The sequence below is a fragment of the Arctopsyche grandis genome, chromosome 10 (genome assembly GCF_051622035.1).
Source record: "Arctopsyche grandis isolate Sample6627 chromosome 10, ASM5162203v2, whole genome shotgun sequence".
Taxonomy (NCBI): Eukaryota; Metazoa; Arthropoda; class Insecta; order Trichoptera; family Hydropsychidae; genus Arctopsyche; species Arctopsyche grandis.
This window is the reverse complement of record NC_135364.1, coordinates 1,684,578-1,699,655: the sequence shown is the minus strand read 5'-3', so window position 1 is coordinate 1,699,655 and position 15,078 is coordinate 1,684,578. Positions and strand designations below refer to the sequence as shown.

Sequence of the window (15,078 nt, the reverse complement as noted above, 5' to 3'; positions counted from 1 at the left end):
ATTATATTTATTTATTTTTTACATATATACCAGGAAGGCTATACAGGTGATCCCAATGCTCCTTCCTGGCCAATTACAAACATTTCAGCATTTTTTATTATGCAAGTCGCTTAATTACGAGACACTGAAAAATTCGCAAATTAACGAGACATCTATGAATTGTATTGTACATCAATATCAAATAGTGGTTATATAGTAGATAGGAAGGATATTTAGCCAATTTTACCGGGAACCGTTTCTAAAATGAAATCAGTGGATATTAGCAAACTCTGATAGGAAACGATCGATCTGGAGTCACAAATCCAGGTCTGACCAGCAGCACTACAGATATACTCAGAAAAATACTTTTAAATCGAAGTCAGCTCATGGGATCGAACCCGGCGCCTCTCGACGCTAAACAGAAGGTTAAAGATCGAGCTATGCTGCTGGCGATATATAATATATTACATATTACATAATACTTAAGCAGCAGCGTGGTCTAGTGGTGAGTATTGAATTATTTAGTGCTTGATGTCACGGGTTCCATTCCCACTAAGAGTCTCGTTGTTGGCCAGACGTTGGTTTGCCGAGGTCGATCGTTTCTTATCAGAATTTGCCTATTTTTCATTGAAACGGTTCCTGTAAAATTGGCTTTACCTTCCCAATTTTCTGTTGCAAACCTTGAGTTATTGTTATATCTCAGGTTTCGCCAGATTTCTCACCATAGATGTCTCAGTGGGTGTTTATCGAATGTAAAAATTCGTATTGTTACATGAAAAATGTTATTAATCGTATTTATACGATGTTTGTGATATCTGACCATAGATGTCAGGTATTGTTCCGATTTACATGTGTATGTATGTAATAATAGAGAAATAGACACACATACGGAAAAGCAATATTATATATACATATATGATACCTAGCAAATATTAACGCATTATTGAATACTAAAACATTTGTAAAAGCATCAGAGCTGTCAAAACTCAATTGTTATATTACAACTGGCGCATATTGTTGAAAATGTATTTGCGCTTGTAGAGATATACGTAATTTACTAGTTGAATTGTATTTGATTATGAATGACCTAAAACGCTAGTTGCAATATATTACAACTGAAAATACACTTCGAGTGTAACATACATATACGAGTACATATATTCTGCACATTTGTATAATAAAATAATATGAGTTTTTAAAGATTTATATTTCAACAATATGGTACAAAGATTTGTATTAAATTTTAAATTAAAAGTGGTTTTGAAGATTAAATTATGTCGATTATATTTAGATTTTTAAAATGGGCGCGAAGTAAGGGCACTGAGCTATAGTAGAGAAGTTGTGAGTTCAAGTCCCGCCCAAATAAGCTGCTGCCCAAATAAATGCACAGATAGACCGTCTCCTCTTAGAATTTTGCGATTTTTCTAGCTTGGTTGTTGTAACGGATCCAATAAATTGGTATCTTCTCCCACAGTTTCTCACAATTTGGAATTTTTGGCATATCAAATTTGTTGAATATTATAAATGCTATCTACATACATACATATTGTATTTAAAAAAAAATATTGATTTTCCATTGATGTCTCTATTAGTATTCTATTGTATTCTATATACTCTTATTTATTTATTGAAAAATCAACAGGACTCAGATGTAGAAATTCATAAAATAAATAGTACATATGTACATATAACAAAATACATAATATATATATATATATAGTACATACAAATGAAAAAGAAAAGAATAAAAACTAAATAGGACAATGCATAATTAAACATAAAGTGATATAATATAATTGGATAAAGAATATATAATAGAAATATTATGTTATGTTCTGTTTGAAAAATTGTTTGTACTTATGTACACAAATAATCTAACAATAAAATATTTAGAAAAACAATTTATTCACAATTCAATAGATTTCTAGGTGCTAGTAGTAAATTGTAAATCCTTCGCCCTTTCGAAATTGATGTAAGATCAGTCCATTTGTCTGTGGCTGGATCGTACTCCAGAACTGATTTCGTACGAGCACCTCCTGAAATTATTACAAGGCACTTGAATAAATATTTAGAATGATTCGTGTTTATAAAACCAACCACTTTTCAGAACACGGTGTTTAGTGAATAAAATAAATTGGTATTTCATTTAAATTACCGATGTAAAATATTTTCTCCCCGAAAACAATCGCCTTGTGGCCCCAGTCTCGTTCAGGAAGACTGGCTGAAGGTGTCCAAGTTTTAGAATTGGTGTTAAATCGCTCTACTGATTTCAGATACGCTGGTCCATTATGACCTCCAATAGCGTAAATGTATTCTCTGATTGCGACAGTCTGAAATTTGCCGTAAACCGCACTCAGCAAAGCTGGTTAAAACTGGTCGATACATACAGTTTTTAAACATCAAATTCATCATTTAACAAATCAAATTCGTCATTTTACAAATCAAATTTGTCGTTTTACAAATCGAATTCGTCGTTTTACATATCAAATTCGTCATTTTACAAATCAAATTCGTCATTTTACAAATCAAATTTGTCGTTTTACAAATCGAATTTGTCGTTTTACAAATCAAATTCGTCATTTTACAAATCCAATTCATCATTTTACAAATCAAATTCGTCATGTTGCAAATCAAATTAAACAATTCATTTTATTATACATAGGGAACTTTATAGAGAATATTATAGAGGTTAAAACTGGTCGATACATACAGTTTTTAAACTTCAAATTCATCATTTAACAAATAAAATTCGTCATTTTACAAATCAAATTTGTCGTTGTACAAATCGAATTTTTCGTTTTACAAATCAAATTCGTCATTTTACAAATCCAATTCGTCATTTTACAAATCAAATTCGTCATGTTGCAAATCAAATTAAACAATTCATTTTATTATACATAGGGAACTTTATAGAGAATATTATAGAGGTTAAAACTGGTCGATACATACAGTTTTTAAACTTCAAATTCATCATTTAACAAATCAAATTCGTCATTTAACAAATCAAAGTTGTCGTTTTACAAATCGAATTCGTCGTTTTACAAATCAAATTCGTCATTTTACAAATCAAATTCGTCATTTTACAAATCAAATTCGTCATGCTGCAAATCAAATTCGTCATGCTGCAAATCAAATTAAACAATTCATTTTATTATACGCCAGCAAATTCCTAGTAAAAAATTTAAATTTTGATAAAACCTCTTCAATTGGATTCATCATAGGTGAATATGGCGTTCTCTAACATTCTCTATGAATATTATATTCTCTATCATCATCATCATCATTTAGAGCCATTCGCCATCCACTGCTGGATGAAGGCCTCTCCAACACGCTTCCACTCGTCTCTGTTTTGCGCAACACTCATCCATCTCATTCCGCACATTTTCCTAATTTCGTTCACCCATCTTCCTTGCGGTCTTCCTTTTACTCTTTTGCCTTCTCTCGGGTACCATTCAAGCACTTCTTTTGTCCACCTGTCGTCCATCCTCCTAGCTACGTGACCCGCCCATTGCCATTTCAATCTCTTCACTCTATTCACTATGTCCACTACCCTTGTCATATTTCTCACCCACGTGTTCCGCTTCCTGTCTTTCCTCGTTATGCCAAGCATACAGCGTTCCATACTTCTTTGAGTGCATTGGATTTTATTTTGCATCTTGGCGTTCAGTGTCCAAGTTTCACATCCATACGTCATCACTGGCAAAACGCATTGATCAAAGATCCTTTTCTTCAGGCAGAGTGGCATTTTTGATTTAAAAACAGCATTCATCCGTCCAAATGCACTCCACCCTAATTTCATACGTCTCTTTATCTCTTCATTTTTACTACCAGACATGTCAATTATTTGACCTAAATATAAATAACTATTTACTACTTCTACTGGTTTATCATCTAAGGGGATGCTATCAGGCATGCAATAACTATTGAACATTAGTTTAGTCTTATCTACGTTAATTTTTAATCCTACTTTTCTACTTTCCCTATCCAGCTGTGTTAGTCTGATAAGTAGGTCAGCTGAATCACGAGCTACTAAAACTATATCGTCTGCGAACCGAAGGTGACTCAAAAAGCGACCATTGATGCTTACTCCGGCTGTATCCCAATCCAATTTCCTGAAAACTCCCTCAAGCACCGCATTGAATAACTTGGGCGAGATTGTATCTCCTTGTCTTACTCCTTTTCCTATGCTAAATCTATCTGTACCTGAAAAAATTTTAACCGAAGCTGTGGCATTCTTATATATTGCAGCTAACAGTCCCACATAGGGTTCCGGCACTCCCTGTGTTTTTAGAGCGTTAAGTACTGCATTATGACTAACTGTATCGAAGGCTTTCTCATAATCGACGAAACCTAGGCACAATGGCCGTTGATATTCGTTGGCGCGCTCGATTAGTTCGCCAACTACTTGGAGGTGGTCCATTGTGCTGAAATTTGCCCTAAACCCTGCCTGCTCTATAGGTTGGTTCTCGTCGAGGATATTCTTCAGCCTTTCTGTAATAACCTTCGTGAAGAGCTTGTAGACCGCTGAAAGTAGACTAATGGGTCGGTAGTTCTTGATATCGCTTTTGTCGCCTTTTTTGTGTATTAAAATGATAGTTGCGTTATTCCATCCTTCTGGTATAGCTTGGTTCTGGATGCATTTGCTGAAAAGCCTAGCTAAGATATTAATTAGGGGGGGGCCGCCACATTTTAGTAAGTCAATGGGAATATTATCTTCCCCTGGGGTTTTACCATTCTTTGCAGTTTTTAGCGCGGCCTCTACTTCGCTAGGCAATACTGCAGGAACCCTTTGGCCGTGTATCGATTCCAGAGTGGGGAATTGGCCGTTGTCGTTCTCGTATAGTTTTGCATAGAACGTGTAAACTCTGTCTATGATTTCTTCTCTATTCCTAATTATTACTCCGCTCTCTGATCTGATTGCGATCATTTGGTTTTTGCCTAAGAAAAGATCCTGTTTGCACTTTTTCAGGCTACGGTTATTCTTAATGGTATTTTCTATTAGCTTGCTATTAAAATCCCTGACATCCCTGACTATTCTCTTCTTAATTTCCTTATTTACTAGATTGTATTCTTGCTTATTATTATCCCTATCTAAATTCCTTTTATGCTTAATTAGGTTTTTTGTTTCCGCTGAAATTTTGCTTAATTTAATCTGTTTCCTGAATCCACCTAATTTCTTACCTGTTGAGGTTAGAACCGAACTAATTACAGTGTTCAATTCCTCGATGTCTGCTTCTGGGTTTAATTTCCCGTATCGATTTCCAAGTTCGAGTTCGAATTCCTTTTTCCTAGACCTTAGTTGAGCGAAATCTGGAGAGTTACTGCATCCTTTTATTAATTTCCTACGTTCGCAATTTATATTAATGGCCATCTTGGCACGGACTAATCTGTGATCGCTACCTATATCTACTTTACTTAAAACACTAACGTCTTTAACGGAGTGCAGGGCATTTGTTAGGATGAAATCGATCTCGTTTCTGTCTCCTTTAGGACTCTCCCAAGTCCACTTATTGTTGGTGTTTTTCCTGAAAAATGAATTAGTGATGAAGAGCCTGTTGTGTTCTGCGAATTCTATGAGGCGATCGTTTCTTTGGCCGGTACCAAAATTGCCTACTGCTCTTTCTGTGTTTGCCTTTTGTCCTATTTTTGCGTTAAAGTCGCCCATGATTATTTTAAAGTGGTGGCGGCTATTATCGTATGCGCCCTGTAGTTTTTCGTAGAAGTCTTCTATTTCCTCGTCTGGGTGGCTAGATGTGGGGGCGTACACTTGGAAGATTTGACAAGTGTACCTGCTCGAGATTCTTAATACTACATAGCATATACGTTCCGATATGTCGTTTATTTCTATAATATTTCTTTCTATTCTCTTATTGATAAGAAACCCTACTCCTCCTATTCTACCATTTGGTAGCCCTCTCCAGTAGAGACAGTTACCACTTTTTAGGATTATTTGGTTTTCCTGTTTTCGTCTTACTTCGCTAAGTCCTACTAAATCCCATTTGATACTTTCTAGTTCATTCTCTAATGCAAGCACACTTCCTTCACTCGATAACGTTCTTACATTGTACGTGGCTAAATACAGGTTTCTATTAGCTAAGCTATCATCCATCGTCACTCTTACCTTGTTGGAGGTTTGGATATTATTTTTCTCGCATTTATCCAAGATGTGTTGAGAAAAAGGCGGTACTTGAGAGAGATTTCCATTCAAGGAGTGAGTTCTTACCGCCATAGACTCTTCTCTGTGGTCAGCTTTGACATATAGTCATCCTAGGTATCACTTGGATCACTTATGAGTTATTACATGCCATTTAACAGGGTTACTTTGTAAGTGAAAGTAGTTAGTTATGATAATAATAGATTAGCAATTGTTATACTACTTTTTTACAGATCTTTATCGTGAGACGCCTCTTTGGAGACAACGGATTTATATATATGAGTGCGGTTTGCAATTTAATATTTTAATAATAACTTTAGTAAAGAATATAAAATTACACGAATTACTTTAATATAATTTAAATATGAAAAAGAACTGATAGACAGTTGGGAAACACCGTTTCTGTTTGCTATTATTCTATTAAGTAAAGTTCGTTAAAGATTTTTGGCTGGAAGCAATTATGTGGAAGATTTATTGCTTCTGTGGGACCGACTTGACTGGCGAAGGACCCTTTTTTTGTATTCAGGTAGGGAGATGTATCTCGTTTGACACCGATTTGACACAAAAATTAGCACAAAATTTTTCGAAATAACTGATATAAAACCGCTTTTTACGACCGATTTGCTGTTTATTTTTACACTTAAATTATACTAGGATGCAATTAGTAAAATAAGTGATTAGATGGTTAAGTTAAATTTCGTGCAATAGCCGGGTTTAAGCGAGTAATAGCGGGAAGAACGCAGAAGCACGTCTTCCCCGCATGACACGAAAGACCGAACTCATATTCTCTATATATATATTGTATTAAATATAATATTTACATACATAATATTCTCTATAAAGCTCTCTATTTATAATAAAATGAATATTAAAAAAATACATCCAATTGTTAAATGACATTTGCAACATGGCGAATTTGATTTGTAAAATGACGAATTTGATTTGTAAAATGACGAATTTGATTTGTAAAATGACGAATTTGATTTGTAAAATGACGAATTTGAAGGTTAAAAACTGTATTGATAAATCGTGGAAAAATTAATTCTTACTGCTAAATCAGCTCTTTTTTCCGTCATTTCGGGGGCTGCTGTCCATTCATTTTGTTGTGTATTATATATTTCCATTGTTTTGAAAATAACCTCACCATTCGAACCTCCGATGGCATAAATTTCTCCCCCTATTACTGCAATCTCATGACTATAACGTGGTGTCAACATATCAGCCATTTTAGTCCACGTGTTCGTAACCAAATCATACCTGAAATGAATGACCGAAAAATTAATTGATACTAAATCATTATTTGTGTTTTATGCTAATAACAGCTGTGAAGAATATCTTTTTTTATTTATTTTAATTTTACTATTAATGTAACGTATTCCCATTTTATATATTTTTATTTTATTTTTACATAGATATACATATGTATACCAGGAAGGCTTGACAAGAAGACCCCAATATGCCTTTATGGACAATTAATTACAAACAATGCAGCGTTTTTATTACATAAATCAAGAAGAACAAGAAATTGACAATTAATTAATTAATCCATCGAGACATTTATGGATTTTTAGACATAATACAGACGATTTGTGACAGCATGTAGGATAATTTTTTGCCGATTTTAAGGAACCGTTTCAACAATGATCAGATAAAATTGGCAAACTCTGATAAGAAACGATCTATTCGGACTCAGAAACATCCAAATCTAACCAGCAGTATATTAAAGATTAGCCCGGGATCAAACCCAATAATCATACACGCTGAGCCATACTCCTGGTGATTTTTTTTTACTACTTGCAGCATTCCAATAGAAATTTTTAGTTAGATTTAGGGAGTAATTTTCATCAAAATCGACACAATAAAAAATTATTAATTAAATAATGGATTGGCTCGTTAAATACCGTAGGTGAGAAAATTTATCAGTCAAAATAAAAGAAATAAAAGTAAAACCTTTCCACGGAATTGATCACTTCGTTTTTATCATTTCGTCCTCCGATGACGAAAATTTGATCGTCGATGACGGTGGCTGCAAAATATCGCCTTTTTTGATGCATCGGTTGCAATTCTGATATTTCCTTCGTGCGGAAATCAAAACAAGACACCTGTGAAATAAAATGAATAATAGAATAGATCTGAGCAACAGGTACATACATATATATATATATATATATATATATATATATATATATATATATATATATATATATATATATATATATATATATATATATATATATATATATATATATACATATATATATATATTTTTTTTTTTTTATAGTTGAGAGAAATCCAAGTCGATAGTGGCTAACGTAATAATTACTTATGTTATTCTATTTTAATAAAAGATTATATAAATTAATACCAAAGAGACACATTTCAATTTATTCCTTCTGTGAAATCTGTGTGATAGATCTCACAAATACCTAAGCAATGAATATAATTGAAAACTTAAAATATATTAATGTTACCTCATTCGTAGTTTTACTGTCAATTTTACTTTGGCCACCTATGATTATCAGTATGTTATTCAACACAACAGCCCCATACTTACAAAGGTCATTGTTCAAATCATGATATGTTGACCATTTGTCATCGGTAGGATTATAAATTTCAATTTTACCTGCAATCTAAAACTCAAATTCAACTAATAAATGTTACTTTATATTGGAATTTTTTGAAATTAAAAGTAAAATGAAATATACTCTATAAAAAAATCCTCCTAAAAATAATATAGTATGTTTGCACCACTTTCGAGGGTTAGCGTTCAACGATGATATCTTTTCAGGATTCTGATGGTATTCCATTGTATCCAACAACATTTGACAGCAACGCAATGAATCGCAACAGAGTGGTTTCACTTCATTAAAAATAAACTGTGAATATACATAATTATTCACATTAGACAATATTAAATGAAATATTTGTAGATGATTTGAATTATCTATAATTGAATTATCAAGAAATACCTGGACAGGTAACAGGGGCAATCTGATATATTTCAACAGGGTATCTAAATGGTTTTTCCGAAACTCGTAATTTTTATGCACCCAATTCTTCAAGCCTTGAAACGCTTCCTCTTCTCTTGTTACATTCAAATCATCCCACTGTAAAAGTTCACTCAAGAGCTCATAGCTCATATCGAGGAATTCATCTTCTTGGATTATCTGCAATACCATTAGGTTTTGCAGATTATATTATGAAAAACATTGTTATGTTCTTGTTTGTGCGATATGTGGTATCTGTATATACTAACTGTTAGTCATCATCATTATATCAGTTAAATGAGGTGACGTACATGTGTAAGAACGTTTTGAAAAGATTGTTCTAACCCATGTTTCTTACCTTCTTTCTCATCTATCTAAGATGAGTTCTAGACTCTAGTTTTTAGTTACTCTAGAATCTAGAGTAACAAAAAGAACTAGAAAAAGCTATGTAAAATTTTACATAAGATGGTATATCTTCAAATGATAAGCAGATTACCTAAACACAATCTGCTTTAGATCGTCTACTTTAGAGAGTCTTTTATTCATATTATGTATAAAATATATTATGAGCATTTATAAGATTTGTAAATAGATCTGTGAGCTATTTTTCCTATTGTGCTGCACATCAACATTAGAATAATATAATACTATGATTACAAACAAAAATAAAATAAAATTGTAAAATAGAAAATGTTCAGTAGATCAGTAGCTATTAAAATATATATAAATAAGATGTACTGTGAACATAATTTAGTAATAATAAAAAGCATTTAAAAATCAAAAAAAAAATGAGAAACCTTTTGGGATTGATTGTACTTTCTATGGAACACTGGAATTCCAACTATTTTGTGATTGAAAAAATCCCTCCTTTACCAATTTGTCATAGACTCTTATTTGATATGTTTTATTGTGAACAAATATTCGTTGTTACTTGAAATTTTAAATTTAAAATCACGAACAGTGCGATTCAGATGCTTTGTTCATGAAATTAAATAAATACATATATTGTTATTTTTATAAACTTCTCATTGTTGAAGAGAGTATATCTCCTCTGTCGTTCTTTTAGCGAATAAAAAAATGTATGTGTAAAATGTGTTGCTTTTTATGCCTGACAAAAGGGGTAGAAATGCATATACTACATATGTAAATTAGAGACTGGGTGAAAGTGAGACTGACTTGTGCTGTTATAAGCTAATTTAAGTTGTATATAAAACGTACCTTTAAATAATTAGTCTTCATATAAACCTTTGTTTGTGTAAGCAATCGAAAATATTCATGTTGTTTGGCAAAATCTTCAATGAAAACGAAATTTTTTTCGTCTATTATTCTTTCGATGTACGCTAAACAGTATTCTTCGAGTTCACGCGCCTCTATCATTTTGGAGAATCGAATTATGTTCACAGCTAGATGTAGCTGCAAGTCTGAAATTTAAATTTGGCTATGAGATACATATGTATATAAATGTTTTAAAAAGCACTTCATTCACCTATTTTCTTACCAATTTTACCGAGATAAAAAAATTTTATCGCCTTTTTGACTGATTCGGCGAGTATCTCGTCACTGTCTTCCAAAATGATTTCAGCGTTTGTATCATTTATTCTACTTTTGAAGAAATCGCTATTTGTAATAAGGATCAGCTTGTGAACTGGAAATCTGGAAAAAGACAAATCGTTTGTGTTTATTAAGTACAACTTTATTTTCATATACCATACATATGAAATGTACCAACCTGTTTTTGCCGACTACTAAATCGACATCACACAATACACTTTCTTCATTACAAATGCCAAACATTGTCATTAAAATTTTTTTGAAATGTCGGTTGATAACTTCTCCATTGAATTCGCACATTTTTGCTTAGATCATCGCATCTAAGCAAAAATGTGCAATTTTCTAATTACAGCACCGAAACGAAATTATTATATAATTATTCCAAATACGCGTTACTATGTCGATAATTAAAGTTGAACTGAAGCGTTATCAAATTATTTTAGAAATCTATACATACATATGTATGCATGATAACGATGTATCATATCTGAACGGAAAATTAATCTTTAATGAAATAATGAGAGTGAAAACCAATGAAATGACGGTTAATAGAAAATAATTGGTAAATAGAAAATTTTGACTACCTAGTGTGAAAGAAAAATGTAAATTTTTGACTTCCCACAATAGACCTAGTGGAAAATTTACGTCGTTTTAAACGTAAATGACTTTTTATTGTAATCACGTTTGATGTTAACTGGCTTACCTCGACAGATAATACTTACTTACCTTAAATTGACAGATTTTGAGACATCGACCGAACCACACCAATATATAGAAAAATCGCGCGATTTAAAAAATTCACATATCTCCGAATCTTGAGCCAATCAACATTTTCTATTACCAGATTCGTGTTTACTGGGCGTAGATCTATAAGAAAAGTCATATCTTGTCTCTGAACCATTTTTCGTGTCGAACAGTGTTATTTTTGTCTTCATAAAAGTAAATAATGCTATCTTAAATATTTGAACCATTTAGTTATTGAATTCACACTTTTTTACTTTATCAATGTACGTAGTAACAATAGATGAAGTTTTTTTAATATATATTCTACAAATTCATCAGAGTAACTAATATATATATATATATATATATATATATATATATATATATATATATATATATATATATAAATATATATATATATATATATATATATATATATATATATATATATATATATATATATATATATATATATATATATATATATATATATATATATATATATCATCATCATCATTTACAGCCATTCGCCATCCACTGCTGGATGAAGGCCTCTCCAACACGCTTCCACTCGTCTCTGTTTTGCGCAACACTCATCCATCTCATTCCGCACATTTTCCTAATTTCGTTCACCCATCTTCCTTGCGGTCTTCCTTTTACTCTTTTGCCTTCTCTCGGGTACCATTCAAGCACTTCTTTTGTCCACCTTTCGTCCATCCTCCTAGCTACGTGACCCGCCCATTGCCATTTCAATCTCTTCACTCTATCCACTATGTCCACTACCCTTGTCATATTTCTCACCCACGTGTTCCGCTTCCTGTCTTTCCTCGTTATGCCAAGCATACAGCGTTCCATACTTCTTTGAGTGCATTGGATTTTATTTTGCATCTTGGCGTTCAGTGTCCAAGTTTCACATCCATACGTCATCACTGGCAAAACGCATTGATCAAAGATCCTTTTCTTCAGGCAGAGTGGCATTTTTGATTTAAAAACAGCATTCATCCGTCCAAATGCACTCCACCCTAATTTCATACGTCTCTTTATCTCTTCATTTTTACTACCAGACATGTCAATTATTTGACCTAAATATAAATAATTATTTACTACTTCTACTGGTTTATCATCTAAGGGGATGCTATCAGGCATGCAATAACTATTGAACATTAGTTTAGTCTTATCTACGTTAATTTTTAATCCTACTTTTCTACTTTCCCTGTCCAGCTGTGTTAGTCTGATAAGTAGGTCAGCTGAATCACGAGCTACTAAAACTATATCGTCCGCGAACCGAAGGTGACTCAAAAAGCGACCATTGATGCTTACTCCGGCTGTATCCCAATCCAATTTCCTGAAAACTCCCTCAAGCACCGCATTGAATAACTTGGGCGAGATTGTATCTCCTTGTCTTACTCCTTTTCCTATGCTAAATCTATCTGTACCTGAAAAAATTTTAACCGAAGCTGTGGCATTCTTATATATTGCAGCTAACAGTCCCACATAGGGTTCCGGCACTCCCTGTGTTTTTAGAGCGTTAAGTACTACATTATGACTAACTGTATCGAAGGCTTTCTCATAATCGACGAAACCTAGGCACAATGGCCGTTGATATTCGTTGGCGCGCTCGATTAGTTCGCCAACTACTTGGAGGTGGTCCATTGTGCTGAAATTTGCCCTAAACCCTGCCTGCTCTATAGGTTTGTTCTCGTCGAGGATATTCTTCAGCCTTTCTGTAATAACCTTCGTGAAGAGCTTGTAGACCGCTGAAAGTAGACTAATGGGTCGGTAGTTCTTGATATCGCTTTTGTCGCCTTTTTTGTGTATTAAAATGATAGTTGCGTTATTCCATCCTTCTGGTATAGCTTGGTTCTGGATGCATTTGTTGAAAAGCCTAGCTAAGATATTAATTAGGGGGGGGCCGCCACATTTTAGTAAGTCAATGGGAATATTATCTTCCCCTGGGGTTTTACCGTTCTTTGCAGTTTTTAGCGCGGCCTCTACTTCGCTAGGCAATACTGCAGGAACCCTTTGGCCGTGTGTCGATTCCAGAGCGGGGAATTGGCCGTTGTCGTTCTCGTATAGTTTTGCATAGAACGTGTAAACTCTGTCTATGATTTCTTCTCTATTCCTAATTATTACTCCTAAGAAAAGATCCTGTTTGCACTTTTTCAGGCTACGGTTATTCTTAATGGTATTTTCTATTAGCTTGCTGTTAAAATCCCTGACATCCCTGACTATTCTCTTTTTAATTTCCTTATTTACTAGATTGTATTCTTGCTTATTATTATCCCTATCTAAATTCCTATATATATATATCTATATATATATATATATATATATATATATATATATATATATATATATATATATATATATATATATATATATATATATATATATATTCTATTTACAGCAATGAAATACTATTTAATGTGATGGTTTTGAATTATGATAACGATAAGTTTTCTAATGCTGATGATAAACCATAAAAAGATGTAATCAAATGTGTTAACTTTCAAGTGAATTAATACTGTGTCAAATTGTGGAAGCATGTTTCAAATGACATTGATCGTCAACCTTTGTTAATTACTTGATCTACATACATAGCCAGCAGTTTGGTTTAATGGTAGCGTATATATTTAGCACCACTGAGATCGATGATTCGACTCGTCAAACTGCTCGTTAGATTTGGGGGTTTTGTGACTCCAAATCGATCGTTTCTCTATCAAAGTTTGCCAATTTTATCTGATCATTGTTGAAGCGGTTCCTGAAAATTGGTAATAGATCATTTCCTGTTGTCACAGAAATCTGTGTGTATAATTTGTAGAAATTATGCACATAAATCTGAAATCTTTAGATGTCTCTATAATTTCGTGTTTATTATGTGTATAAAAAATGTAATAATAATTATGCACAAAATATAAAAATAATCCATAGTAGTTTCTATGATTATTATTTCTTTATTGTATTCTATTGTATTCGATGTTTATTGAACGTACTGTATACGTTGTTTGACCGTTCTCGTACACTCGTCGCATTGGAGCGATCTGTAATGACGAGTGTACATTGATTGTAATAAAAAATGAAAATAAAATAAAAATAGTATGTACAATTTGTATATGTGTTACACCGAATCCGTGAAATTGTCTATTACACGCATTCGGCAAGAGAATATCCGAATGCGTGAAAAATGCAAGCACGTTGCCCAGTTCACGGATTTGGCAAATTCTTTGGCGAATGCGTGTATTCGGCAAGAATTTGTCTGCTCAAAGCATGGAGTCGGCAAATAGACAACAGCGCTCCGGTGTTCTTTTTTAGAACTGGACAGCGTGGACAAGTGTCAAAGTGACAGCTGAATGAGGATGTTTAATTTACATATTATTATGTATAATATGACTACATACATATGTTTAGATCATCTCATATGACATACATAAATTAATGCCATTTTTATACATTTTGATCAATATTTTAACAGTGAGACATATGTATGTAGTCATATTATACATAATAATATGTAAATTAAACTCACTTTGACACTTGGTTATAATATAACACGCCGTCCAGTTCACGTATTCGGCAAAGAATTTACGGAATCCGTGAACTGGGCAACGTGCCTGCATTTTTCACGTTTACCATGCACCATTTTTTTTTTGATTTTTCGACTTACGATCTTTCGATTTTCGATCT

At 33.0% G+C, this 15,078-nt stretch overlaps 3 protein-coding genes across 3 annotated transcripts in view; 1 reads left to right on the top strand and 2 right to left on the bottom strand.

Annotated features, from left to right (window-relative positions):
- The window catches only part of LOC143917913 (EGFR adapter protein-like), a 217,275-nt gene that overhangs the window by 21,687 nt on the left and 180,510 nt on the right, over nt 1–15,078 (top strand). The gene's annotated exons all lie outside the window — the stretch shown is intronic.
- The window catches only part of LOC143917917 (kelch-like protein 35), a 225,487-nt gene that overhangs the window by 104,528 nt on the left and 105,881 nt on the right, over nt 1–15,078 (bottom strand). The window lies entirely within an intron of this gene.
- Nucleotides 1,169–11,092, bottom strand: LOC143917905 (kelch-like protein 12). Its single transcript, XM_077439529.1, has 10 exons — nt 10,850–11,092; nt 10,619–10,773; nt 10,339–10,541; nt 9,103–9,300; nt 8,839–9,009; nt 8,605–8,763; nt 8,084–8,235; nt 7,183–7,390; nt 2,135–2,309; nt 1,169–2,015 (listed from the first exon to the last, which is right to left on the bottom strand). The coding sequence occupies exons 1-10, from the start codon at nt 10,969–10,971 to the stop codon at nt 1,882–1,884; spliced, it is 1,677 nt and encodes a 558-aa protein (XP_077295655.1). The 5' UTR covers nt 10,972–11,092; the 3' UTR covers nt 1,169–1,881.

Excerpts from the sequence above, each read along its gene's own strand:
- LOC143917905 (XM_077439529.1), bottom strand. The coding sequence starts at position 10,971 with ATGTGCGAATTCAATGGAGAAGTTATCAACCGACATTTCAAAAAAATT. Across the intron at positions 7,391-8,083 it reads GTGATCAATTCCGTGGAAAG|GTATGATTTGGTTACGAACA; the intron begins GTTTTACTTTTA and ends CATTCATTTCAG. Across the intron at positions 2,016-2,134 it reads GGAGAAAATATTTTACATCG|GAGGTGCTCGTACGAAATCA; the intron begins GTAATTTAAATG and ends TAATAATTTCAG.